The sequence below is a fragment of the Schistocerca americana genome, chromosome 3 (assembly GCF_021461395.2).
Source record: "Schistocerca americana isolate TAMUIC-IGC-003095 chromosome 3, iqSchAmer2.1, whole genome shotgun sequence".
Classification (NCBI taxonomy): domain Eukaryota; kingdom Metazoa; phylum Arthropoda; class Insecta; order Orthoptera; family Acrididae; genus Schistocerca; species Schistocerca americana.
In genome coordinates, this window is record NC_060121.1 from 330756365 (window position 1) to 330782199 (window position 25835).

At 36.9% G+C, this 25835-nt stretch overlaps 1 protein-coding gene across 1 annotated transcript in view; it reads left to right on the plus strand.

Moving 5' to 3' along the window:
* The first annotated feature begins 8511 nt into the window (after positions 1-8511).
* LOC124605394 (phosphatidylinositol 4,5-bisphosphate 3-kinase catalytic subunit delta isoform) overlaps positions 8512-25835 on the plus strand; it is a 158073-nt gene continuing 140749 nt past the window's right edge. Inside the window, exons 1-5 of the mRNA XM_047137038.1 lie at positions 8512-8603; positions 9233-9455; positions 18334-18562; positions 19977-20206; positions 22431-22677. Of these exons, the coding sequence (XP_046992994.1) occupies positions 9309-9455; positions 18334-18562; positions 19977-20206; positions 22431-22677 (853 nt within the window). The 5' untranslated portion in view covers positions 8512-8603; positions 9233-9308. The remainder of the gene's footprint in view (positions 8604-9232; positions 9456-18333; positions 18563-19976; positions 20207-22430; positions 22678-25835) is intronic.

Consider the following 25835-nt stretch of genomic DNA (forward strand, 5'->3'; position numbering starts at 1 on the left):
TTGATGAGGCTTCGTTTCAGAGTCTTTAATTAATAGCAACCCCTTGTCTCTGTTATCACACTGTCATGAACCCGTGTTATTTATCTGCTTCCTGTGCCAGGCAGTTCGTTCTACTGTGCATTGCACAAGTGATTTTGTGCATATTCCTTCTCCCCATGCAAAATGATGTATGAATTTTCACGACTAAATTTTCTCCAACCCCCCCCCCCCCCCCCCCACCAACCACTCTGGGTACATCCATGGTCATTATGAATGGTTGATCACACAGATACATGTGAAGAGGCAATGAAGTCCCCTGTGGACTGTGTGTATGTCCATAGGTACAGTTTTCTCTGTCTTAATTACTAAACGATCAGCGGAAAAATAATCTGAGATGCCATGTGTGACCTCCTGAACGTGTTTCATCTTTGTTTCTTTTGTCAATGCACTAAGACCATCTGCAAATGTCTTTTGTATATAATCTTTGGAAAACACAGTGCACTAATATATGGTTCTGAGTAGAAAAGAAATGAATGTTCGCACAACTACTTAGATATGAAGATGATCCAGGGCGATCGAAACATGTAATCTAATTAAAAATATGCAACTGAGATTGAACAATAAGTGAGAATATCTTAAATAACAGATGAAGCTTTAATCTCCTCTTGAATGCATAGTTGTTTTGCATAAGATGCAGGTGACAGGACATTTTGTTCTGCAGTCATGTGGCTGCAATGGAAAAGGACATGGAGATAGATTTAATGTCATACAAAAGTACAGTCAAGACATATCTGACCTGGCATTGCAGTTATGGAATAACGATATATATTTGACATATGAACACAGGTATTGAGGAATCAAGTGACTAAAGTCGTGTTTCCACGACCCTGAATTACTTACACACATGCCCCCACCACCACTTGCATAAGTCAGCTTATATGTGGAAACACCCTACTTGTACACTGACATGTCAACTTACACATAGGTTATGAAAGTTTCTTTCATGCATTCCCTTCCCTCACCATTGTACAGGAGCTTCAGCAACTGCTGCTATGTGGATTTGCTCTCATTCTGCCAACATGGATCTTATTACATCGTTTGTTTATCTCATGGAGGTAAAACCAAGAGGTAGTTGTTGTGACATCAAAAACTTGAAGCCGACTTTATTATCTTAGTTGCCCCAAAACATTACCTTTGGGTGTTTTGATTGTTTTGAGTCATGCAAGTTGTTTGATCGAAAATATGAGCCATGTTCTGATCGCAGTAAAAAATCCTTTGTTGGAAAGTATTTCATCATATTTATAAAATACAGAATTCGCAGAAGAAAGCATCTGAGCACTGAATGAATAAAATAATAACTGTCTCGGTAATATGTTTCATTGGTTGAAATATTAAGAAGCGGAAGATTCTTTTAATAATTTACACAGATTGCTTTCTTAATCACATATTTTCTGGCCTTCAAATGTTTGGAACTCTCAATCTTGTTAAACTTGTCTGCTTTCCCCTTATGTTCTTCATGTTAAGTTGTTAGATTTTTTTAGTTCTGGTTGAAAGTTTGTTTCTTACTTGCATCTTTCTTGTTATTTATCTGTAAATCAAAAAACCTATCCTAAATTTGTAATACACTGAACATCTGTCAATTCTGGGGCACCTACAATGTATTTTGTAGTTAGCCACAAAAATCAGTCGAAATTGTTTGTACAGACAGGGTTTGGAGGAATTTCTCTGAATATAACAGGTATAAATTTCGAATATTAAGTACTTCTGGTAAATAAAACTGTTTATTATTACAAATGCTATAATGTGCTTTGTGGCCTCTAAGTGACTGTGTGTGTTGATCCACTTTTGATATAGTTTTTCTTTTAAGTTTGTTTTGTCTAATACACCTTTTGGAACAGTGTTGCAGTAACTGCAACTGAAGAAAATGGTAGCAAAATCTATGAACACAACATTAGATTTGTTTATTCCTTGCATTCAGTTGGTAAGGGTGCTACTGCAGGTGCAATTTTCTGTGGCATCATGAATCTTCCAAATCCCCCAACCAAGTTTACGACCTATAATAAATTAATAGGGTCTAAAGTAGAAGATGTCTGTATAGAATCTATGAAGAACGCTGTGGAAGAGGCAGTAATGGAAAATAATGGTAACAGAGATTTGACTGCAGCGTTCGATGGTACCTGGCATAAACGGGGACACACATCTGTTCATGGTGTAGTATCTGCCACCATTATGTATACAGGGAAAGTTTTAGATGTAGCACTAATATCAAAGTATTGTAGATGACCACAAAAATATAAAGGTACACATGAAAATAATTGCAAAGCTAACTATAGTGGCAGTAGTGGAGGAATGGAAGTGGCTGGTGTTGTCAGTACATTCCAGCGTTCTGAGGCGTGTGATAAAGTGCAATATGTTAATTACCTTGGTGACGGTGATTCTAAAAGTTTCAAACATGTTCAAGGACTGAAGCCCTATGGTGATGATGTTGTAGTGCAGAAATTTGAGTGTATTGGACACGTACAGAAGCGAATGGGAACAAGACTTCGGTGACTGAAAGCTTCGTACAAAAAACAAAAACTCAGTGATGGTAAAGGGTTGGATGAGAAGGGAAGGTTAACTGACAGTGTAATTGACAAAATACAGAACTATTATGGAATGGCTATTAGGCAAAATACAAAAAGTGTCGACGAAATGAAGAAGGCTGTTTGGGCGCTTTTTTTTCATACCTCTTCAACCGATGAAAATCCCCAACATAGCTTGTGTCCCAAAGAAGAAGACAGTTGGTGTAAATATAACAAAGGATTTCTAACTGGTGAAGTGTACACTCATAAACATAGTCTGCCTCATGCAATAATGGAGGTGATAAAACCTGTTTTCAGAGGCTTAGCAGCACCTGAACTGTTGAAAAAGTGTATTCACGGAAAAACTCAAAACCCCAATGAAAGTGTAAATAGTGTTATATGGTCGAGAATCCCCAAGACTGTATTTGTTGGAATAGAAACACTTCACTTTTGTGTGTATGATGCTGTTGCGACTTTCAATGATGGCAACATTGTAAGGTGCAAGGTATTTAGAAATATGGGAATGAAGATAGGTTCTAACATGGTACGAGCGATGCTTGCTTTAGACAAGGAACGCCTTCGGGCTGCAGACAGATCTGTAAAGAGTCTAGAAATACAAGCAAGAGTAAACAGGAGGAGGAACAAGAGGAAGCTGGAGGAGGAGTTTGCAGAGGATGAAGATAATCCATCCTATGGACCTGGAATGCATTAAAAAGTTAATCCAATCTTTGTCGCTCGATTCCCAAAACTTTTATTTTCTCATACTAATTGCATGTTTTCTAAGGATCTTCCAAACATATTTGTTTCAAACTTTCAGTAAATGTTACACCGTACCTTCTGCATAATTTAACACAGCCTTTTTCCAAAAAACTGTATATTTTTTAATATATAAATAAAAAATTGCAAAAAAATGTTGTGAATTTTCATTACAATTGAAAAAAAAAATCATCTTTAATAACTGAACTAAAATTTTGTAAAATCCCTGTTTAAGTTGTAGCCCATATTCCAATAAATAATCTGTAAAAAGTTCAACTTCCTACCTCAAATACTTTGTGAGGAAAGATGTAATTTATAAGTGTTATTTTAACATTGCAAGTATAGGGCGTTCCGGAGCCCCTTAAGTAAATCTTTATTAAAATATTTGTAAAACACCTGTTTTTAGTGCAGATATGTAAGAGGTATTCTGTCATTACTAAATAATAATCAGTTACATACTTGTTAGATTAGATTAGATTAGATTTACTTTCATTCCAATTGATCCGTAGTGAGGAGATCCTCCAGGATGTGGAACATGTCAGAAAAACAACAATACATTCCACAGGTCCCTCATGGAATGATCGTCATTTTTTAATGAACACTACATGAAAGAGTCATTTTACTTATACTAATGCACTGAATTTAAAGTAAAAAAGTTTTTTATTTATTTATAAGGTAATAAACATGTAATACAACTACTATAATACTTATTTACAATGAACACATTACTGCACTGAAATGGTGCAGAAGTTTGATTGTACACATACACACACACACACACACACACACACACACACACATTTACAATGAACACATTACTGCACTGAAATTGTGCGGAAGTTATATTGTACTTATACATATAAATCAGTTGGTTTTACTGAGAAATTCATCAATGGAGTAGAAAGATTAGGCCACCAATAAATCCTTTAGGCTTCTCTTAAACTGAATTTCATTGGTTGTTAAGCTTTTTATGGCTGCTGGCAAGTTATTGAAAACATGTATTCCTAAATAATGCACACCTTTTTGTGCAAGACTAGGTGACTTTAAATCCTTGTGAAGATTATTCTTATTTCTAATATTGATTCCATAAATTGAGCTGTTGGTTTGAAAAAGTAATATATTTTTAGTGACAAATTTCGTTAAGGAATAAATATATTGGGAAGCAGTAGTTTAGTTGAAGTTAAAGATACATTTTACAGGGTCTAGGCTATTTCAGTAGTCTGCATTAATAATGTAGGAGGCATTTTTTTAAATGCTCATTTATAGCATCAGAATGGCCTACTGGTGATATTTATCGAGTTGCAAATTGCTGGAATATACATTCATAAATGAGTGTTTCATTTTTTGCTGTTACTGGGCACACACAGAATGACACTTCAAAGGTAAGATTTCAAAGCAAGAAGATATGTAAACTACAATGACATTGACATACTGACAGTTAAATAAAACAAGAACTCAGGTCTGTACAGAGGTATACCTCCAAGCAATAATGTTCTTTCAACATTTCAAGAATCTTTCACTTTTTCGACATCCACAAGTTATGATGGCATGCCTTGCTTATTTCTTTCCTCACTGCACACATGTATGGGCTAGCAAAGTAAATCTAGGAATTTTTTTTTGCAAATATAAACATTAAACATGTTGTGCACATGATTTGAAATTTGAAAATGTAACTCGTAAGAATCAGCACCACTAAGCAAACAAGCATTGCTTACTGAGTTGCAGCTTCACAGGTATCGACGCAAATACAGTAAAAGAGGATTTAAAAGGATTGCGAACGCATCCTGTTTAAATAACATACTTCTGTTCTTGGTGCTTTGAAATGATTAAACAAAAAGAAAGTTACATTTACCAGGCCAAAGTTGTCATTGAGTCAAATACAAATTTAAGGACAGAAAAAGTTTGAAAATGCTTTCTAGACACTATATTAATAGTGTAAGCTCTGTAATATTTACTGCTTACTGGGCAGAAATTACGAACAAGTTTAATGGCGAGCAGTCTCCATGTAACCAACAGTTTGCTAACATGGCTGCACTGGCCTCAAAACAACGTACAGCGTAATCATGCACGGCCATCTCCCCTTTTTTCACCTCTAGGAATTATGTACATTAAAAGTTAACATAATGACAAACTAATGGTATTACCCTTCAACTACGAAAATGAATACTTTGTGAAGTGACTTTCTTAAACCTTGTGATAAAAATCTCAGCATTCAGCAATCCCTTATAATCAGTTATTTGTAATAAAGTAACACAGCATTGTTTGGTGTGATGAAGTTGATTCTGAAAATATTGCAACTGACAGTGTGGACTTGCTGAAGTTCATATTTCTGCAGAGCTGTCAACATTGTAAAGGTATTTCTTATTTCAGTATAAACAAACTACTTCTTTTGCTTTAGTCATTGAATGTATTACAGTGAAGTGGAAATGAAAAAAAATATTTGTGCAATTGGAGATTTCAGGCTGCTTTTGGCTTTAATTAAAATCCTGCGTAAATACAAACTGTTTGTATTAGTGAAGTCACGGATTACTGACTGTTCTGCACAGCAGCATAAAGTTAGGATCCAAAGTACTGTACAGGTAAAGGAAACTTTACATTTACACACCTTTGACATACAATACCTGTATCAGCACCTTGACTACACGTTAAAATGAAAACAAAGAAAAACTACTGGGAGAAAAACCTTACTTTCGTATGTATCTTCAGTCTGTTGTAGATACCAACCAGTAAGCCTAATTCAGATAAAAATTTAGAAATAGTGCCATTCGGAATGCGACACATGTATTGCAGTGATGATAAAGTGTCTTCAGTTGGTAGGTATCACATTGTTAATTGCAAATTAGTGTGAGGTAGCACAGTACCTCACATATGTATATTAGAGTTCTGTGTAGAAATATAAATATGACTCAAAAGGAATAAAAAATTGAATTAACTTATTCAAAAGTAAGTCTCGAACGAAACAAAGCTCTTCAGCTATGCACATTAACTCCCATGTCAATAACTTCACTTGTCGCCATGTTGAAAGTCGCGTAAACATCGTTCCAACTTCGGCGTGTGGAAATGCTAGCTTCCATGTGAATGTGATGGTACGGAAGGGGGAGGGGGGGAAGCACATGTAAGTAATTCGTGCTTGTCAAACCCCCCCTTAAGAAATTGATGAAGTAAGACAATGTGTAAAACTCACAATTTCTGGTCGTTTCCAGCACAAGGAAGGACGTGCTTGATTAAACGAAAGAATATTGTATACATATTATATAAAGCAAGCGTTCTTAATTTTGTTGAGTTGTAGATTTTCATTACTTGAGCCATTTTGAACTGCATCACAGTAGCGACTTTCTGGTCGTTTTCAGCACAAGGAAGGACGTGCTTGATTAAACAAAAGAATATTGTATACATATTATATAAAGCAAGCGTTCTTAATTTTGTTGAGTTGTAGATTTTCATTACTTGAGCCATTTTGAACTGCATCACAGTAGCGAAGATATGGCAGGACCAAAGACAACTGATTTTTGTTCATTTTGAGGTGGAAACAAGAATGCAGGTAGGCAGGAGAGACATTTCCTTCATTCTGCAACAGTTAATTCTTACCAATTTAGATACTCACCCAAGTTCTTTAATTTTTTTTGTAGGGTTACTGGGTACCATTAAGTGGTCTTGGAGGACTGTTTTTGTTAAAGGTCTGCTGATAACCTTTCAGTGTGATACGAGCATATCCTGTGACTTCTTTAGATTTCGTTTGGGACCCAGATTTTATGCCAATAGTGGTACTGAACGAGTGGCGACATTTATATCTGATATGGCAGCAGAAACGTTTTTAGAGCTGCCGTTTCGATGCAATACGCTGAAAAAGCGGTAGTTACAGAATTATGCATGTATCAAACCATTTGGTTTGACGTATACTTACAAAATGTTTAATATTCATGAGTATGATACAAGGCAAAAGAAAAAGTTTCATGTCCAGTCAATATGGGCATCAGCCTTTAAAACTTCCACTACAAATAGTTCTACATAAATTTACGATCGTCATCCATATAATGTAGAAATTATCATTCTCACTTTTTGCAAAATTAGGGGATGTTTATAAGATAATTTCTTCCGCATAGTAACAGAATTCTTTGAACATGTGAAATACAAGAGACCTGAAACAAGGCAAAGCAGCTACTGCAAACAGTACCATCTCTATTATGGATAAAGCAAAAACATATTTTTTCTGATATACTACTATTTTTGTACTTTATATGTGTGTGTGTGTGTTGGCAAGTTTTCTTGGATGAATGAATAAATAAATTAATTATCATGGTAGTTGGCCGAATACTTGTATCTCATTTTCTGTGTAGTTTTATCTGTTTACATATGATTTACACTGGAAGCTTTACGACCATTTGCATATGGTTATTATCACAGTTTAATCTGATACGGTCTACATCCTAGCAATAGGTACAATCGCGTGAAGGATCCAAAGAAATCGAAAATAAATAAAATAACTACTGGATTGGAATTTGTTTCGAGTCTGAATTACGGCAAATTGTTCACATGTCACATATTGTTTGAAAAAATGAACGTATATCGTTTTGTGCACCGACAGACTATATTTATTTTATCTTAATCATTAATACGCTGTATTGTTGAAGTATGGTCGTGATAAATTTGTCAGAAACGCCATGTTGGGCGCGATTTCATAGTTTGTTGAGAGATCGTTTTTGGTCACCTTTCTCAACATTTTTCCTGGTGGATGGGCACTCTTCGACAGACTATAATTTTTCAGCATTTAATCTGTTAGTCCGCAATGACTTGCTTTGTCCCAAAAGTCCGCCTAAGACCCAGGCGAATCTTCATCGCCTGTTTTCCTTAAGTGTGACAATTGTAGACGTAGACACTGTGCTGTCAGTTGGATCTTCCTATAGCAATCAACTAATGAGGATTATGTCCGAATAATAGGAAGAAGATAGTTTGCAGTCAGCAAAATGCGACACCCTGATTGTCGCCTATGGAAACAAATCGAAGTGGAAGTTGCGTTAATGTGTCCTTTTTGGACGATAACTGCATCTTTAAGTTAAGCATTTTGTTCTTCAAATAAAAGATATGGCTGTCCTCTGTTTGCGATATACAAAATGCGACAAAACAAAGTAATTAAATATTCTAATAACAAAATCTTAAATACATTATATAAGCTGGACATCTTGCGAAACAAAAGAATAACTAACAGTCGAGTTCAGTGATACTCAATTGGTAAACTCAGTATGAATCAGCTGTGTGTTATGTGTTTTGGTTTGTTTACATAGAAAATTCAGTTAACCTCTTAATTCGGTAATAATTGTGAAACAAATTTCCTTTAAGTGCATGAAGTCTTATTAAAGTGACGTAAAGAACTTAGGCTCCCTCTATTTCTTTCTTTTTTGCCTTAAAATAATAGTTTGACAAGTCGTTCACTCAACTGCCAGGAGTTTGAAAAATGTTGTTTTGCTGAAGTGTTCAGGTCCACGTATTGTTACCTATTGAAGAAATTGAAAGAGTTCTCTTACGAAATAAATTAATTGTGATGTTCTAATTAATGATGTGTAAATAATCTGATCTCGTTAATCAAACCACACCGACTCTGGTTTGACTGCTCAGATTTTTTGTAATGTTTTTGAGTGCTTACACTGACTTTAAGAACGTGGGTTCAGTTTATAGTGTGATGTTACTGGCAATATTGTAAACTGAAAGAAGTCAGCTTACTTACCAATGTGGGATTGGCTGTTTTGTTTTTGTAAAATCCAAGTACTCAGACTGTAGAATTAAAGAAAATGTCAAAGTCATTAATTTCACGTTTGATTTCAAATACCAAGTGCCTTGGTTTGTAGTTTTCGTTCAGGAGTTAAATTTGCTTCTTATCATTTAACTTTTTCGTGCAGTTGAATCTGGAAATATTAAAAAAAATAATTTTAACTTTACAGTAATGGAAATATTGACAATGATAAGGGTAACACATCAAAAGCGCCCTTGATATGGGAATGAATTGATTTGATCGAGATGGTCCATATTCCTAACACATATGCATACGATTTTTGGCTTGAAAACACACCCGATCCAGTTGTTGAGCTGAGTTGTCTTATGCCAAATAGCATATTCATTCCTCTGAAAGTTAACAGAAATGCAACACTACATGAAATCAAGGAGGTATGTAATCTTTTCTTTTCCTGTGATAGTTATACCTGTGATAAAGAAAATTAGTTGTATGTTACGTTTAGTTTGTTTAGTGAAAATAGCTGTGGTGTTGTCTCATGAATCAAATTTTATTTTTAGTTCTACATGGTACACCAGACTGCATTCATAGAGCAGTGTGTTGGTGTACTCTTGAGATAAAGCAATCATATTGACCAACAAGGATCACGTTAACAACTTCAGTTCCTACTCTTCCTATGTTGTTGTTTCCTATTTTTCCAGTATTCTCTTATTTTCTTCCCATCCAGTCTCTTCCTTTCTTCTGTCATGTCGTTCCCAATTTTGTATTTCTTCTGCTTTGAAAGCCTTCCAAATTTAGTATTTTATTTTTAAAACTGTTTCTTTCTGCTATTTCTGATTCTTTGATGTTGTTTCTCTCTAGATCTTTTCTTACTTCTGTAATCCGTGCTATTGTTGATTTCTTCTTCGAGAAATACAGTAGTATTTGTTTTGTTTATCTATTTCCATCCATTCGGTAGAGGTGTCCGAAAAAGGTTAGTCTTCGTTGGGCCATTACTTCAGATATTTTCGTAGATCTCATCATTACTTTGTATTTTCCAATTATCTGCAGTTTTTATTGCACCCATTATTTTTCTAATAATCCTTCTTTCCAGTACCTTTAGTTTGCCCATCTTATAATTCATCAGTAGGCATTCAGATCCATATAAACATTTTGGTTACCACTGTGGTATAGTATTTTAGTTTTATTTTTCTAGATAGACATTTCTTGTTGTAAATATTTTTGGCCAAACCATATGCTCTTTCTGTTTTGTTAATTCTTAATTTATTGCAGATTTTTCTAGTCCATTCTGTTGTATAGTTTCTCCAAAATATATAAATTTATTTACTTGATCTATTTTACCTATTCGTGTTTCAATGAATTTTTTTTTATATTTGTCATGAATTTTGTTTTCTCAGCTGAAATTTTGGGACCAGTTCTATTTGCTATTTTTTTCCAGAAGGTTTAGGCCTATTTGAATAACTGCTTCTCTCAGGTTTTCTGGAAGTATTGCAAAATCATCCACAAAAGCCAAGCAGTTTACCTTAATTCCATTTGTTTTCCATCCCTCAGTTATTGGTTCAATTTTGTGATTTTTTTTTATTTTTTTTAGCTCTTGATTTCCAGATCCTTAACAATGTTTCTAGAAAACAATTAAACAGTAAAGGTGATAAACCATCACCTTGTCTAACTCCAGTTTTTGTTTCAAATGGCTGAGATACTTCTCCCATAAATCTGACTTTAGATATTGTACCTGTTAATGTTTCACGAATTATATTTACTAATTTTGATTTAAGACCAAATTCTCTAAAGAGCTTATATATTGTTTCTCTGTCTATACAATCAAATGTTTTCTTGAAATCAATAAATGACACTATTATTGGTTTGCTTTTTAACATTGTATGGCAAATTATTGACTTTAAGTTGGATTTGTTCTGCAGAGGATCTTCCCTTTTGAAAACAACCCTGATAGTCTCCCAGTTGTTTGTTTAATGTATCTACCATTATGTTCAGGAGAATTTTTGATAATATTTTGTATGCTACTGGCAAAAGTGACACTCCTCTGTAATTATTGACATTTTGTTTGTCTCTCTTTTTATGTAGCAGGTGGATTAATGCTATTTTCCATTCAACTGGAATCTCTTCAGTTTTCCAGATGTTCTCAAAAAGCAGCTGTAGGCCTAGATCCTTTAAGATTTTTGTTTCTGACAATTCAATAATTCTACTGTAATCGAGTCTTCACCACTTGCTTTATTGTTTTTGAGTGTTTTGATGCCTTCATGAATTTCTAACACTGTTGGTGGGAAATCTTCCTCTAGACTGTGAGGTGTCACTGGAAATTCTAATGTATCTGTTGGAACTGGACAGTTTAACAGCTTTTCAAAAAATTTTGCTAAAATTTCACTATTTTCTTTGTTATTTAACCCCATTTTGCTATTTTCATCTTTGAAACAAATGCTTGGTGCCTGATATCCTTTAAGTATGTGTTTAAAAGTTTGGTAAAAATTTCTAGTATTATTTTTTGTGAAATTTTCTTCTATTTCAATAACCTGAGAATTTTCAAAGTTTCTTTTGATTTTCTAGATTATTTTTGATGTTTCTTGTCTTTGTTGTCTGAATTGTTCAAGGTCTTCCTCTGTTTTTGAACATCTCCATTTTTGAGCTCTCTGTTTTGGTGCTTTTTCACACTCCTCATTCCACCATGTCTTCTTTTTATGCTTGGCCAAGCCTAAAGTTTTCTCTGCTGCTTGAGTTATTTGCATCTGGAGTTCATGCCAATCACCTTCTTTGCTTGTCTCAATTTCTTCTCTAAATTTTTCCATGTTTTCTTTTATAATATTAGCTGTAGTGGTGTTGTATCTGATCACTTTCTTGGGTGCCTTTTTTGTTTTAGATGGGAGAAATTTTATTTTAATCTCAGAGAGATAATGATCTGTATCGAGTTCCCCATTTCTGACTATTTTAACATTCATAATTTCAGGGATATACCTTTTAGATGTGGCTCAGTATATCCAGTTGAAATTCTCTTAGGTTTGGATTTGGATGTCTCCAGGTTTTGGCTTTCTTGGTAGTTTGCGGAAATGTGTGGACACGAGTTTTAACTGGAACATTTTACACATTTTGATTTCTTGTGTGTGCTGGATATTCACCTACAATAGTCCGAAATTTCTTTTCCCTCACAATCTGCGCATTGAAGTCACCGAGTAGTATTTTAACATTCTTTTTAGGTATGATAGAAATTTCATATTCTAAAAGATCCCAGAAATGATTTACTTTCTCCAGATTTCTTCTGTTGTCAGTATTTATAGGTGCATGACAGTTTATGAGGGTGTAACTTTTATTCTTGCACTATTCTTAACATGGATATTCTTTCTGAATTCGATCTAAATTCTGTTACACTGTCAACAATATTTTTGTTTACATAAAATGCTGTTCCAAACATTGGCATGTTTTCCATTATTCTCACTGCTGGTTTCCCTTTATAAATTCTATAACGTTGTGTATCTACTACATTCTCATCTAAGAATCGTGTTTCCTGGACTGCTATAATTTGTATATCATTCTTCTGCAGAAATAATTCTAATTCCTTGTGTTTCCCAATTTTCAGAAGAGAATTTACATTTAATATTCCAAAGTAGTACTTATTCTTGAACTGAAACTTGAAAGGCTTTTGAATATATTCCATCTCTTCTTCAACGCAAATGTTGGGACTCTCCAGAATCATAGGTCCCGTTGCATTACATGATGTAATGGTGAATTCCTCATCAGAGTTACCACCTAGGGTAGAGCATCATTTGTGCGAACTTTCCATTTTACGACTTGAAGCTGTAAATTGTAAAGATTTGGGAATCTATAGTCATCCCTGAATTCCCAAAGTGAGACCAGGGTGTTAGCCTGGAATATTACTTATTCAGCTGCCACTAACATGTGGAACAGACGCTGTCGGGGTACCACCACTAACATGTGGAACCATTGTGCCCTCGGTCCATTTTGGCCTTGGACAAGAGGCTGCCTCTTCTGCCAGCTCCGCCGTACTGAGTCCATCTTCTCTGCCTTCGCTGTTGTTGAGGTCTTCACCATATCCCTGGCAAGGGGCCGTCACGAGGTACTATCACCTGGGCCAGGTGAACCAAGGTTTTTTAACGAGGTGTTACTCCTCCCCCTCCCCCTCCTCCTCCTCCTTTCTCAACCGGACTTGGGACCGGCTATGGCGGAGTTACAGCATTATTTTAGGTAATCTTTTTTTTTTTTATGTGCTTCTCCAATTTTACTGAGCAAGAGGATTTTATATAAAGCAGGATTTGCTAATGAATAAATTAATTTTATTGTAGTTACTTAGAGTCTAAATTCTGGTTTGTATTTCGTCTTTCCAACACATCAACATGTCAGAAAAGCTCTGCGTCTTGGGCTGTCATAGAGTACTGTGCACCGTTTTGTGATTTTCAAGCTAAACTTTAGTTTATAATTATCAATAGCGTGAAAAATCTGACGGTACTGTGTGTCTACAGTTCATTAAAAAAAATTGCTATTTAACTTAAGACTGTTGTAATAAAGAAACATCTGTGGTTCTGTAAACAGATAATCTCCATTTCCTTTCTGTCAACAAACTAAGCTTTTGAAGACTTCTGCAACACATATAATAGAACTACCCAATGACAAACAATAGACACCAGGCAACTGCAAATGTAGACATGTATGAATGCTGAGAAAATGTATGGGCCTAAGTGTACTCTATTAATTATTATGTATCTTACAGTTTGCCTGAATCACTTCTGTTGAGTGGAATAAAGTCATGGTATTGTCTACATTTTTATGTCTATCCTCCAGAAAATATGTTGATGTTCACTGTCAGATTTATCCTCAAAATAATTCAAACAAAAAGGAACTCAATTGCTTTACCAGTAAAAATGTTTCTATTATTGTATTGGTATTTCTTTCAATTGGTTTACTTTTTTTTTCCAATAAACCTGGTCTGTCAGGTGAATTTTTGGTACTTGTTGTCCTGTTTCTTTCTTCTCCTGTCATTCTGTGTGACAGAAAAGGTAAAATACATTCTTTTTTGTCAAATTAAAACACATTGGATGATTGTTTTTCCTGTCCTATTTTCAGATTTTGTGATGTGCTTGCTGACCAGTATTATTTTGATTGTTTCCGTCATTTTGTATGTATTAATGTACCTTTCCTCCCATCCTGTCTGATTCCGCGCACACTTATTCCCACTTAGACCTCTCGATATGCTCTGCCCAACTCGCTCGACGTCTCGAGTGGTGTGCTCTTTCCAATACTTACTCGAGTGACCACTTCCCTTGTGTGACTCGCCCGTACAATCATACCCCGCCACAGCGGCCCGCTCATTGGAAATTCTCTCTTGCTGACTGGAGGCTATATTCCTCCTTGGCAGTCTTTGACGAACAGCCGTTTCCCAGCTGTGATGATCAGGTCGAGCACCTCGTGGATGTTATTCTCTCGGCTGCCAAATCATCTATCCCTCGTACTACTACTTCTCTCCGTCCGGCCCCAGTCCCTTGATGGAGTGTGGTAATGCGATTCATGCTCGACGATGTGCGCTTTGTGTCTTTCACCGTCATCCTACGTTAACAAACTGCATCTGCTACACAAGCAACTATGTGCACAGTACCGTCGCACTATTAAGGAAAGCTAGAAAGCATGCTGGGTTTCCTTCACCAGTTTTACTCCATCCTCTCTCATTTGGGGTGCCCTGCGCTGGCTTTCCAGGACTACCACCCACTCCCCAATAGCTGGTCTGACTGTGGTGGGAAACGTCATAGTTGACCCTGTCAATGTTTCCAACACTTTGGGCTGGTACTTTGCGGAGGTTTCAAGCTCCACCCGCTACCATCCGACCTTCCTTCTTCGGAAACAGGGGGAGGAGGCTCGTGCACTCTCTTTTCTCTCTTACAATACTCCTTTTACTATGAGGGAGCTCGAGCGTGCTTTCTCCTCATCCAGGTCTTCTGCTCCTGGGCCCGATACAATCCACGTCCTCAAGCTGCAGAATCTTCCTCCTGCAGGAAAACTCATTCTCCTCAATACCTACAACCGTATTTGGACTGACTGTATTTCCCACGCTTTGGTGTGAAGCTATTATTGTTCCCCTACCTAAGCCTGGTAAAGATGAATCTCTTCCTTCCAGCTATAATCCAATTTCCCTTACCAGCAGTGTTTGTAAGGTGATGGAATGTGTGATTAATAGTCAATTAGTGTGGTGGCAGGAGTCGTCACACCTTCTTTTCACTAATGCTCAGTGTGGGTTCCGAAAGTGCCGCTCAGTGGTAGATCATCTCTTCACCCTGTCGACGTTCATCATGAATAATTTTCTGCAGAAGCAACAAACAGTGGCCATATTATTTGATGTGGAGAAAGTCAATGATACCTGTTGGTAGACAGGCATTCTGTTTACTATGCACACAGGGGCTTTCGCGGTCGTCTTCCCACTTTCATCCGGGAATTTTTAACGGACCAAGTTTACTGGGTACGTGTGGGTTCCTCCGTATCCCAAACCTTTTCACAGGAGAATGAGTGCCTCAGGGCTCTGTACTGAGTGTTGCCCTCTTCGCTATAGCTGTCAACCCAATTATGGACTGCCTTCCAGCTAGCATTTCTGGCTCTATTTTCGTTGACGACTTTGCTATTTATTGCAGCTCCTAACGGATGTGTCTCCTGCAACGCTGTCTTCAGCGTTTTCTGGACCGTCTCTATTTGTGGATTGTCACAAATGGTTTCTGCTTTTCTACTAACAAATCCATTTGTGTCAACTTTTGGTGGTCCAAGGCATTTCTTCCACTGTCCTTGCAACCAGGCCAAAATGCTCTCCTGTTCGTGGATGCAACGAAGTTCTTAGGGCTTATGTATGATAAGAAACTCAGTTGGTTTCCACCGAGCGAGGTGGCGCAGTGGTTAGCACAGTGGATTCGCATTCGGGAGGACGACGGTTCAATCCCGCGTCCGGCCATCCTGATTTAGGTTTTCCGTGATTTCCCTAGATCACTTCAGGCAAATGCTGGGATGGTTCCTTTGAAAGGGCATGGCCGATTTCCTTCCCCATCCTTCCCTAATCCGAGCTTTTGCTCCGTCTCTAATGACCTCGTTGTCGACGGGACATTAAACACTAATCTCCTCCTCCTCAGTTGGTCTCCCCACGTGTCCTACCTGTCTGCATGCTGCACCTGGTCCCCGGTCCCTCACTGTCCTTCGTGTATTGAGTGGTACCTCTTGGGGAGCCGACCGGACTGTCCTCCTCTGCCTATATCAATCTCTTGACCGCTCCAAGTTGGATTATGGGTGCATTATCTACTCCTCTGAATGGCCGTTTAGCTTACGCAGTCTAAATGCAATACACCATTTGGGGATCCGTCTCGCCACTGGTGCCTTCCGTACTAGCCCAGTTGAGAGTCTCTATGCAGAAGCCGGTGAACTACCACTGTCATACCGGCACGACATCCTACTTAGTAGGTATGTGTGTTGGCTTTCTTCCATGCCAGGCCCCCCAACCTTTGACCATTTTTTTTTTTTTTTGATGACATTCTTGACCACCAGTACGAGATGTACGTTTCTTCTCTGCGGCCTCCTGGCACCCGCTTTAGTCACCTGCTTTAGCGGCTGCTGTTCACACTCCATGCTACTTTCTGAACAGGTGAGAGCCCTTCACCACTTTGGCTTCAGACACAGGTTTGTGATCATTTTTACTTCAGCTCATTCCCGAAGGATTCGACTCCGGAGCTGACCTATCGCTGCAAATTTCTCGAACTTTGCTCACAACTTGCTGATAGCAGATTTTTGTACACTGATGGTTTCAAGTCTGCCCACAGTGTTGGCTGTGCTTTTGTCATCAGGGATGATAAGTTTCAATACCGGCTTCTCGACCAGTGCACAATTTTTACCACAGAACTTTTTGCCCTCTATCAGGCTGTTCACTACATCTGGAGGCACCAGCTCACTCGCTGTGTGGTCTTCTCTGACTCCCTCAGTGCCCTTCAGAGTCTGGATGATCCAGATCCAGTCCACCCCATTGTTCGACGGATCCAGGACTGCCTCCATTTGTTACTGGATGGGAGAGCCCAAGTGATGTTCATATTGGTTCCTGGCCATGTTGGTGTGCCTGGAAATGACACCGCTGATGCTGCAGCCAAGGCTGCAGTCCATCTCGGTCGGCCCGTCTCTTACTCTGTTCCTTCGCAAGATATTCGTACTTTTCTCTATCGGCGTATCATGTCACTTTGGCATGACCATTGGTGCTCCCTTCATGGGAGCAAACTTGGAGAAGTCAAACCTGTCCCAACAGCCTGGTCCACTTGCCCCTGGCCATCTCACCGTGAGGAAGTAATGTTAGCTCGGTTGCGAATAGGGCACTGCTGCTTTAGTCACCGCCACTTGTTAAGTGGTGACCCTGCACCGAGTTGTCCTTTCTATAGCCAGCCATTAACAGTGAGACATTTCCTGATCCTCTGCCCCTATTTTAGCCACTTACGTCTCAGGATCGGGCTGCTACCCGCTTTGCCGGACATTTTAGCGGATGATGTGCGACCTGTGGCTCGTGTTTTAAGTTTTTTAAAAAGTGGTAATATGACAAAAGAGATTTGATTTCTACCTGGTGAGTGCGGTGTCTTGTCGACGTCTTTTAGATACTCTTCCTTAATGTCTTGACATTTTAGATTTGTTTTTTCTTCCTTCCTGTATTGGGCCTCGAAACGCTTTTTACCCTCACAGTCCCAGCATTCTATGGTTCTATACTGGGTGCTTATGACCTTAGATAATTTGCGCCCAAAAATAGCCTCCCACATATTATGAAGTTGTTGTTTACTGTGTAATTTGGTAATAGGCAGAAGACAGCTAAATTCACAATAAAAATGTGAGAACCTACAAGTAGCATAAGGTCTTTGCTCTTACAAGGTTTTCTTTGAAGCAGCAATTAACCATGGACAAATGAAAAGAAATTAATACTTTCTGGACATGATTTTTAAGTTTCATTCCATTACTAGAGGCCATATGCAAGTTGTTTAGCATTTTTTGTTTGAAGATGTTGCGACAGTGATCACTGTGAAAACTGCTCTTTATTGAGCGGAAATATTAAGTATTAAAAAAAAAAAAATCACTATATACAAAACTTGTCCATTAACAATGTTAGATTCTGTGTGAATGTTACATTATGCAAAAAGAAGTTTACTTTCTGCATTACTTTTGCGATTGATTTATCCATTAAGTCTCCTGGAGATTCTTGATAACAGCTATTTGTATGCATCGTACAGTATTTATATTATGTTTTTTGCTGAATTCATTTTTATAACTACACTTGATGTGTTTTGTTTTCTGCAGGATCTGTGGGAGGAGGCTGCGCGGTATCCCTTATATGGGATGCTGCACGATGCCTCCTCATACGTATTCGCATGCATCAATTCGATGGCGGAGAACGAAGAACTGGATGACGAGAACAGACGCATATGTGACATACGCCCATTCTGCTCCGTGTTACGAATTATTGAACGTAAAGGAAATAAGGCGGAGAAGTCACTAAATAATCAGATCAGCCATCTTATAGGAAAGGGTAAGTTCTGCATATGTCGTCATAATGATAGTAGATCTAATGTAGCCTGTCAATCAGTCTGCATATGACACAGGTTGATGTGATAACTTCTGAGTTTAAAAGCTAGTTACCTGTCATTGTTTTTTTTTATTCCTTATTGTGTCCATTAAAGTTGGTTCCTAGTTGATTATTTAAGTATGAGAATTTTCCAGAAAGTAATACTTCTTTCTCTCAAAAAACTTAAAAAACAGTTATTTTTGAATAAATAAATTTCCAACTACATATTTTTGTTCTTAGTTACCATCCAAATTCAATAACTTGTTATACTGTGTGATGAATTTCTGTACACTGCTTCAAATAGCGCTGCTCAAGGTTGTTGAGTAAGAGAGTAATTAGTTCTTTAAGGGATTAAAATGTGAAAATGTGTACCTCACAATATCTAGTTTAATGTTGTAAAAATGTGATACTGCAAAAACTGGCTGTATCCTGGAGAATGCAACTAGGAATTGGAATGCCAGATTATAGATACTTTTGGAGAGATTCTTGACAGGTTGTAGGTTTTGAGGAGGAGGAGGAGGAGGAGGGGAGAATAAAACCATCTGAACATTACTGTGATTTGGAACTGAGCTATAACTGAATAAATCATATATGATTATTACTGATTAAAGTCAGTAAACAATAATACTATATGATTATTGCTGTGGCTCTTCCACCCGTGGTGGATATTAAGTTCTTCCAAAGATGGTGAAAGTTTACAAGAAATTTGTTCATTATTTTCTATAATTAAGTACTGTTATGTACGGGATGTTGTATGGCTGCATGGGAAAATGATGATTGCAGTACAGCAGAAGGCAGGATGCATAAATTGATATTTAATACTAAGTTATAAAAGGAGATAAACTTTACATTTGAACAAAAAGGCCAAATAAAATAAGAAAAGACTAAAATGCCATACAGGAGAGAGTGAGTTCCTCAAGACTTGTTTCTAAAGAAGTGTGAAAGTTAGCAGCATGTAATGTAGTGCAGGCTGTAGAGTAATGTTTTCTGATAAGATATTGATATTTGTAGACCCTACAGGGAATGGAGATCTTGTGCTTCTAGACAATTAAGTTAGGTATCACTTGATGCTGGATAGTGTGCGCTGTTCTGTATCTCCTTTGAGATGTAGCATTATATTCTCTAACAGAAAAATATAGCAGCAAAATCTCACGTAAATTTTGAAGATTAATGTTTTTTGTAACACTTCATACTATCTCTGCAGATATACTGAATATTATTCAATTATTAACTAAGAGTTTTGTTTTTAGTGCAGTAATTGTAAAGGTTAAATTTTGCCACTTTTTAATTAGTGTACTTTCATTTTATGTATCTACATCGTTGATAAAGTTATTGTATTTTTTAATCTTCCAATAATGTCCATTATGTTTTGTCACAGGACTTCATGAGTTCGATTCTTTAAAAAATTCTGAAGTGAATGATTTTCGTTGGAGGATGAAAAATCTTGGAGATGAAATAGCGCAAAGTCGACAAAACATGTCATGGTTAGATAAAATGAATTATCAGTACCCTCCAAGGCTTTCAGCATCTCCTGTTCCTCCTCCAAATGTGAGCTGTCGCTTGAGAGAAGGCAACTTTGTGCTTGTAACAAGATTTGAGAATACAGAGGTAAAATTAATGCTAAACACCATAGATGTTGACACAAGTAGTTATATTAATATTTTGCTTCAGGTATAATTATATAAATGCAGTCTGAATAGAACCCGTAGCATTGTGCTTTATATATAACAGCCAATAAATTGTTCAAATACAATCTGTTTTGATAAAAACGAAGCGGTATTATGACTAATTTTATGAGGAAAATAATATATTTAGAGTTTACAGACAAATTTTAACAAAAAAGTGTATAGATAGCTTCTTGTCTGAAAATGAGTGCTCAAGAAGGGAATACACAAGCTCAATAATATGATGTAAATTGTGGAGAGGCCTGCAGCAACATAAAAATGAAGAAGGAAAATAGGTGTTACGAAGTGGTGAAAAAAAAAATGTGCATCATTCAATCCCATTCTTGAAGCAATCTAATGTAGACAGTACAAATTATTATTGATGTTTGTTTTATGGGCAGAAGGCCGTGGTCCGAGACACAGTTCTCTGCCCAACCTTTCATCTTCCAATGCAGTGACATCATCAGAAGATTTAACAACTCAGAAGGCAACTACAGTCTAAACCAGTCTCAGCAAGCCGAATTGTTTATATGTATCAATGCAATAGTTGCTTCGCAATGTCATCAGACCGCTGCCTGAGATCACTGAGGTGCTCAGACATATGCTGTGGAGCTTGTAGTGAGGAAGAGTTGGTGTTGTTTGTTTTATTTAACATGAGCACTAAAGTCCAAAACTCGTCTAATTTCAGTCCTTCTTCTTTTCTATTGATGTTGTGCCTGTGCTTTCGAATGTCTGTGGCCTCTTAGTAAAGGAATGATTAGATCTTGTTAGAGAAAAATTGGTGGTTCCCTGGCCCCAAAGCATGATCTGCTACTTCTGATTTATCTGTCTTGCCCAGGCAACTGTTACTCTTGTGTTCCTTAAGTTGGGCATTAATGCCTCTTTTTCTAGTTCCCATGTAACTTGACTGCAAGTGCAAGGGATGTACTCCTGCTGTGGCAAGTGGCGGGTATATGTTTTTTGCAGTATTAAAATATTTGCTCACTTTTGTAGTTGGTTGAAACACTGTATCAATACTGTGTTTTCTGAGTATTCTGCTGATGTGATCTTTGACATTTTTTGCAAATGGAGGGAAGCCTGTCTCTTTATATGGTTATTTTTCTTTAGAACCTATTGACCTGTAGGATTAAAATTATGCAAGTTTTGGGCCTTAGTGGTAAATAAAACAAATATCACCAACTCTTCCCCCCCTAAAAGCTCCACAACATACGCCAGTGTGACTCCATGATCTTAGGCAGCAGTCTGATGATGTCATGAAGCAGCTGTTGCATGGATACATATAAATAGTGTTGTTTACTGATTTTGTTTGAGACTGTAATTGCTTTCTGAGTCATTTAAGCCTCTTTTGATGTTTCCCAGCATTGGAAGACAAAAGGTTAGGCAGAGAATTACGTCTTTGGCCACGGCTTCAAGCTCATAAAACAAATATCAGCAATAATGCAAATACTGGCCAGGAAAGCCTGCATTCTATGAGTACAAAGTATGGTCTAAATTTCTGCTAGGTTTCTTGGTGTTCTATTCGCACATTCTTTGTTCATCGTAATACCAAGTTTGCTGCTACTGCTCCATCTGAAGAAACTTGTGTTCCAGAGTCTTGAGTTTAGGAAATCTCTTATATATATCTAATCATGATTTTTCTTATTGATTTGTGAATAAATTTATTGTCTTAACAACATTCATCTACAGAATGAGTTTTTGTAGTTGATTTGAATTTTTGAAGTTTTTTGGACAGACAGTTTCTCCATCTCAACATAACGTCATACTTTGGGAAAGATCTTCTTTAATCACCCAGGAATGAAAATTCAATAAATAGGTGCCAGTTTTGTTTAACTGTTTTCTCATAAAATGCTGTATATTGCTTTTATGTAGTTATGGGCTGTTTCTGCTTTATTGGTGAAACCTGCATCACGTAATTTACAAACAATGCTGACCCCAGTTAAGTCACTTCGGTAAGCCAAAGGAAATGAAGGGCCGCAGAGTACAATTGCTTTAGTATCAGAAAGAGAGCAACAGTGAGAGAAATGGGTAGATATCATTGTTTTATAGATTAATTTTGCTTTTCTCACGCTGGCTAGTTAGATATGAATTAGTGCTATGTCCATGTGTTTGATATTTTCATTGTGTGTTATAGGAATATATTTTTTATGTAATGTTGAATAATTTTTCAGACATCTTTTACTTTCAATATTCCATACACTATGACTCCGCACAAGTTGCTGGTGACTGTTCTGAACAAGAAAGCCATCACACTCAATTCACGAGGTGAACACCCATCGGACTTTGTGCTCAAAGTTTGTGGACAGGAGGAGTATTTGGTGGGTGATTATCCAATCATTCAGTTCCTGTATGTTCAAGAGGCATTAGCCGCAGATCTTACACCAACACTTGTTGTGGTTTCAGTCAACAGCGTTCCAGGTAATTGATTCATTTCTAATAACTAAGTTTTACTTACAAGGAGAGGTCCCCAGCAGTGGGATCAATTTTTTGAAACGATCTACACAGTGATGTAGGTTAAGGTCCAAGGAATCATATCCTGCATCAAGTGCCCTTTTAGGCACTCGTTAGTGAGTAGTCAGCGGGGTGGGGGCATTCATGTTCGTGTAGCATAATAATTAAGGTACTGACCTCAAACGCAAAAGATATTAGGTTCGAATCTTGTGAGGTACTTTTTTTAAAATCTTTTTATCGAAAGTATTTTGATCACTGTTCATTTTAATCAAACCTTTAACTTCTTCAGTCACTCTTATTTTTTCTTCCTATCATTCTTTCTCCACTTGCAAGCTTTGTGCATGTGAATTTAAGTATTTTTATATATCTGTTATAACCTTTAAACATTTGAAAATGCTGATCGGTCTGGTAAAAAACAAAAGGTGACATAATGTATTTATATTGACAGTGGATTGACATTAAGAATGATTTATCATTACAAGATATACGTCATTTTGGATGGCAATCATCATACAAACATTTGAAACAAATTCTTATTGCACTATGGACAAAATAATGTGGATGAGGATATAAACAAAATCAGGGTTTATCAGTAAAACAAAATTCGAATAAAACAAGGAACAGAAATAATGAATGTGATAACATGGACAAAAATGTAGGCTGATAAAATGGAAGTAATTAAATTGAAGTTACTACATAGCAATAATCAAAATCATGCGAACAAGGATTCAAAATGGAAAAAGACTGAGAGGGAGAAAAATTAAAGCAAGTGATGTATTTCATATAGTGACTAATATGATGTGACAAAGGAATAGAAAAAATTACACTTAAACCAATTAAATAAGAATAATGATCAAAGTAATTCTGATAAAGATTTAAAAATAAAAAATTTCAAGATTCAAACCCACATCCTTTTGCGTGTGAAGTCAGTACGTTAGCCATTATGCTATGCAACCAGTCTGTGGATTCTTACTATTTTTAAATCTATAGAGCGTGATGTGAATTTTGTTATTTTTTTCATTAATTACTTGCAAATGAGGGCTCACCAGGGTGACTGCTGCAGTGTGCAATTTCTTGGACCTTAATCTACGTTAGCATGCAAATTGTTTCAAAAAGTCAATCCTACCATTGGGAACCTCTCTTTGTTAGATTGTTATGCTGTACGTACTGAGCAATATTAGGTAATGTATTTAAAAACACAAGTTATTGTAATGGTTTGGAGAGGCTCAGTGGAGTTAACCATATTGTTGTGGTGTGGAAGCCATCACATATAACTTTAGGTCATATGGTGCCATTTTCCGACAAGACGAAGGATATAATGGCTTTGTGAAATCCTTTTCAGCCTAACCAGTGCAAGCATCCAGTCAAGATAGGAGTTCAGTGTCATAGTGATAAGTGGACTCATTCTGCCAAGTTCTTTGTAAATTTGGATCAGTATTGTAATCGCTGAAATAACATCACAAGAGACCTGAAAATTTTTTATTTGTTCTAAATGCAAATATAGATGCAGCTTCTGTCTCAAAATTTGAAATTACCTATTAATTGCTATTTCATAGAGAATTGTCTCCATCTGAACTGTTTTATCAGAGGTGGTTTAAAATAACTTTATTTTCTCCATGTGGCCTTGAATCTTAGGACAAAGAAAAGCATACATTTGTCTTCTAACTAAAGTTGAAAAGTTGGACACTTTTTATGTGGCAATTTTAGATGACAGATGTTTTGAACTACTGGGATGGGTTGAGTCTGAACTACCTCGTTAACGATTTCAGCAAGCACTTGCACAGTAGCCATTACTGAATGCTTTGCGTTGTGGATTGCTCATTGCTTTCATTTCTTATTTTTAAGTGAGAGGAGTTACTTTTCTTTTTCATCACGGAGTTCAGTTATGACTCACGCAACAATGGAAGGGGTTGGAAATCCATACGACCATATGTCAGTTCTGCTTTCACAGAATCTCAGAACATGGGTGTAGGCTGGCTGCCCTGTGAGAGAGAGGCGGGGCTTGTTCCCCCCATTGCTCCTCACCCATCTGGTGGTCATAATTCTAGTTTGATTATGCTCATGGCTGACTGTCAATGTATAGTGTCCACACTCTGTACTGTAGTGACTGGAAACAAAACCTGTCAACATATTTCGACTGTGCTGAAAGTCTACACCTAACATGTGACTAGAGTTGTTTTTGATTTTATTTCTATGCTGAGTGCCTTATTCGTCTAGCTATAGTGTCGTCAAGTGAAGATTACGTTGCTATGAAAGCCCATGAAAAGTTGAAATCAATATTCTACATGTTTTGTAATTATAAAAGAAAAGAAAAATAGCATCGAGAAACACCTTAAGTCAGAGCAGCACTCTAGAGCAGCACTCTTTTAACTGGTGGGAAAATGCTGCTGATTCTCAGCAATATGATTTGTTGGAAGTTTAAATAGATCCAAAAGAAGTAAGTAAACAAAGATCATTTTGGATAGAATTGTTGAAGTTTTTGGAAATGCTAACATTCCTACGTATTTCAAAAGACTCATAATTCATCTTCAGGCACGTGGCATTACAACCTTTAAATATATATGCCAAATCATTTACAAATACAAAAATTTTGATGCAAATATTGCCAAAAGTAGATGCTTCATTTTCAGGTCCCTAAATGTCACATACTCTTCAACCCACGAAGTTTCATTTCTTTTCCTCCTTCCCTTCTGTATGCTTCACTGTTTTTGTCAGGCATAGAGCAGATGGCAATAACTAGAACTGACATCTGTGAGGATGTCCATACTGAAACTTTTGTCAGTGACTATGAGGCAGTTGTAGCAACAACGGTTGCTAAAGTACAAAAGGCATCCATTACAAGTACGAAGAGTTATATATTTAGTAAGTTTGATCAAGAGGCAATTGTAAATCTGAAAGAGGAACTGAAAACAAGTACTTTTGGACAGGAGCATGTAGAAGTACTGTGGCTCAAGTTTAAAAGAATAGTTGATCATACACTGGGTAGATATCTCCCTGGCAGAACAGTTCGTGATGACAAGGACACTCCATGGTATACAGTCACCGTAAAAAAAGACTTGTAAGGAATCAGCAATTTCTGCTTTATAGGAATAAAACAAAACATAGGTCACAGGTAGAGGAATGGT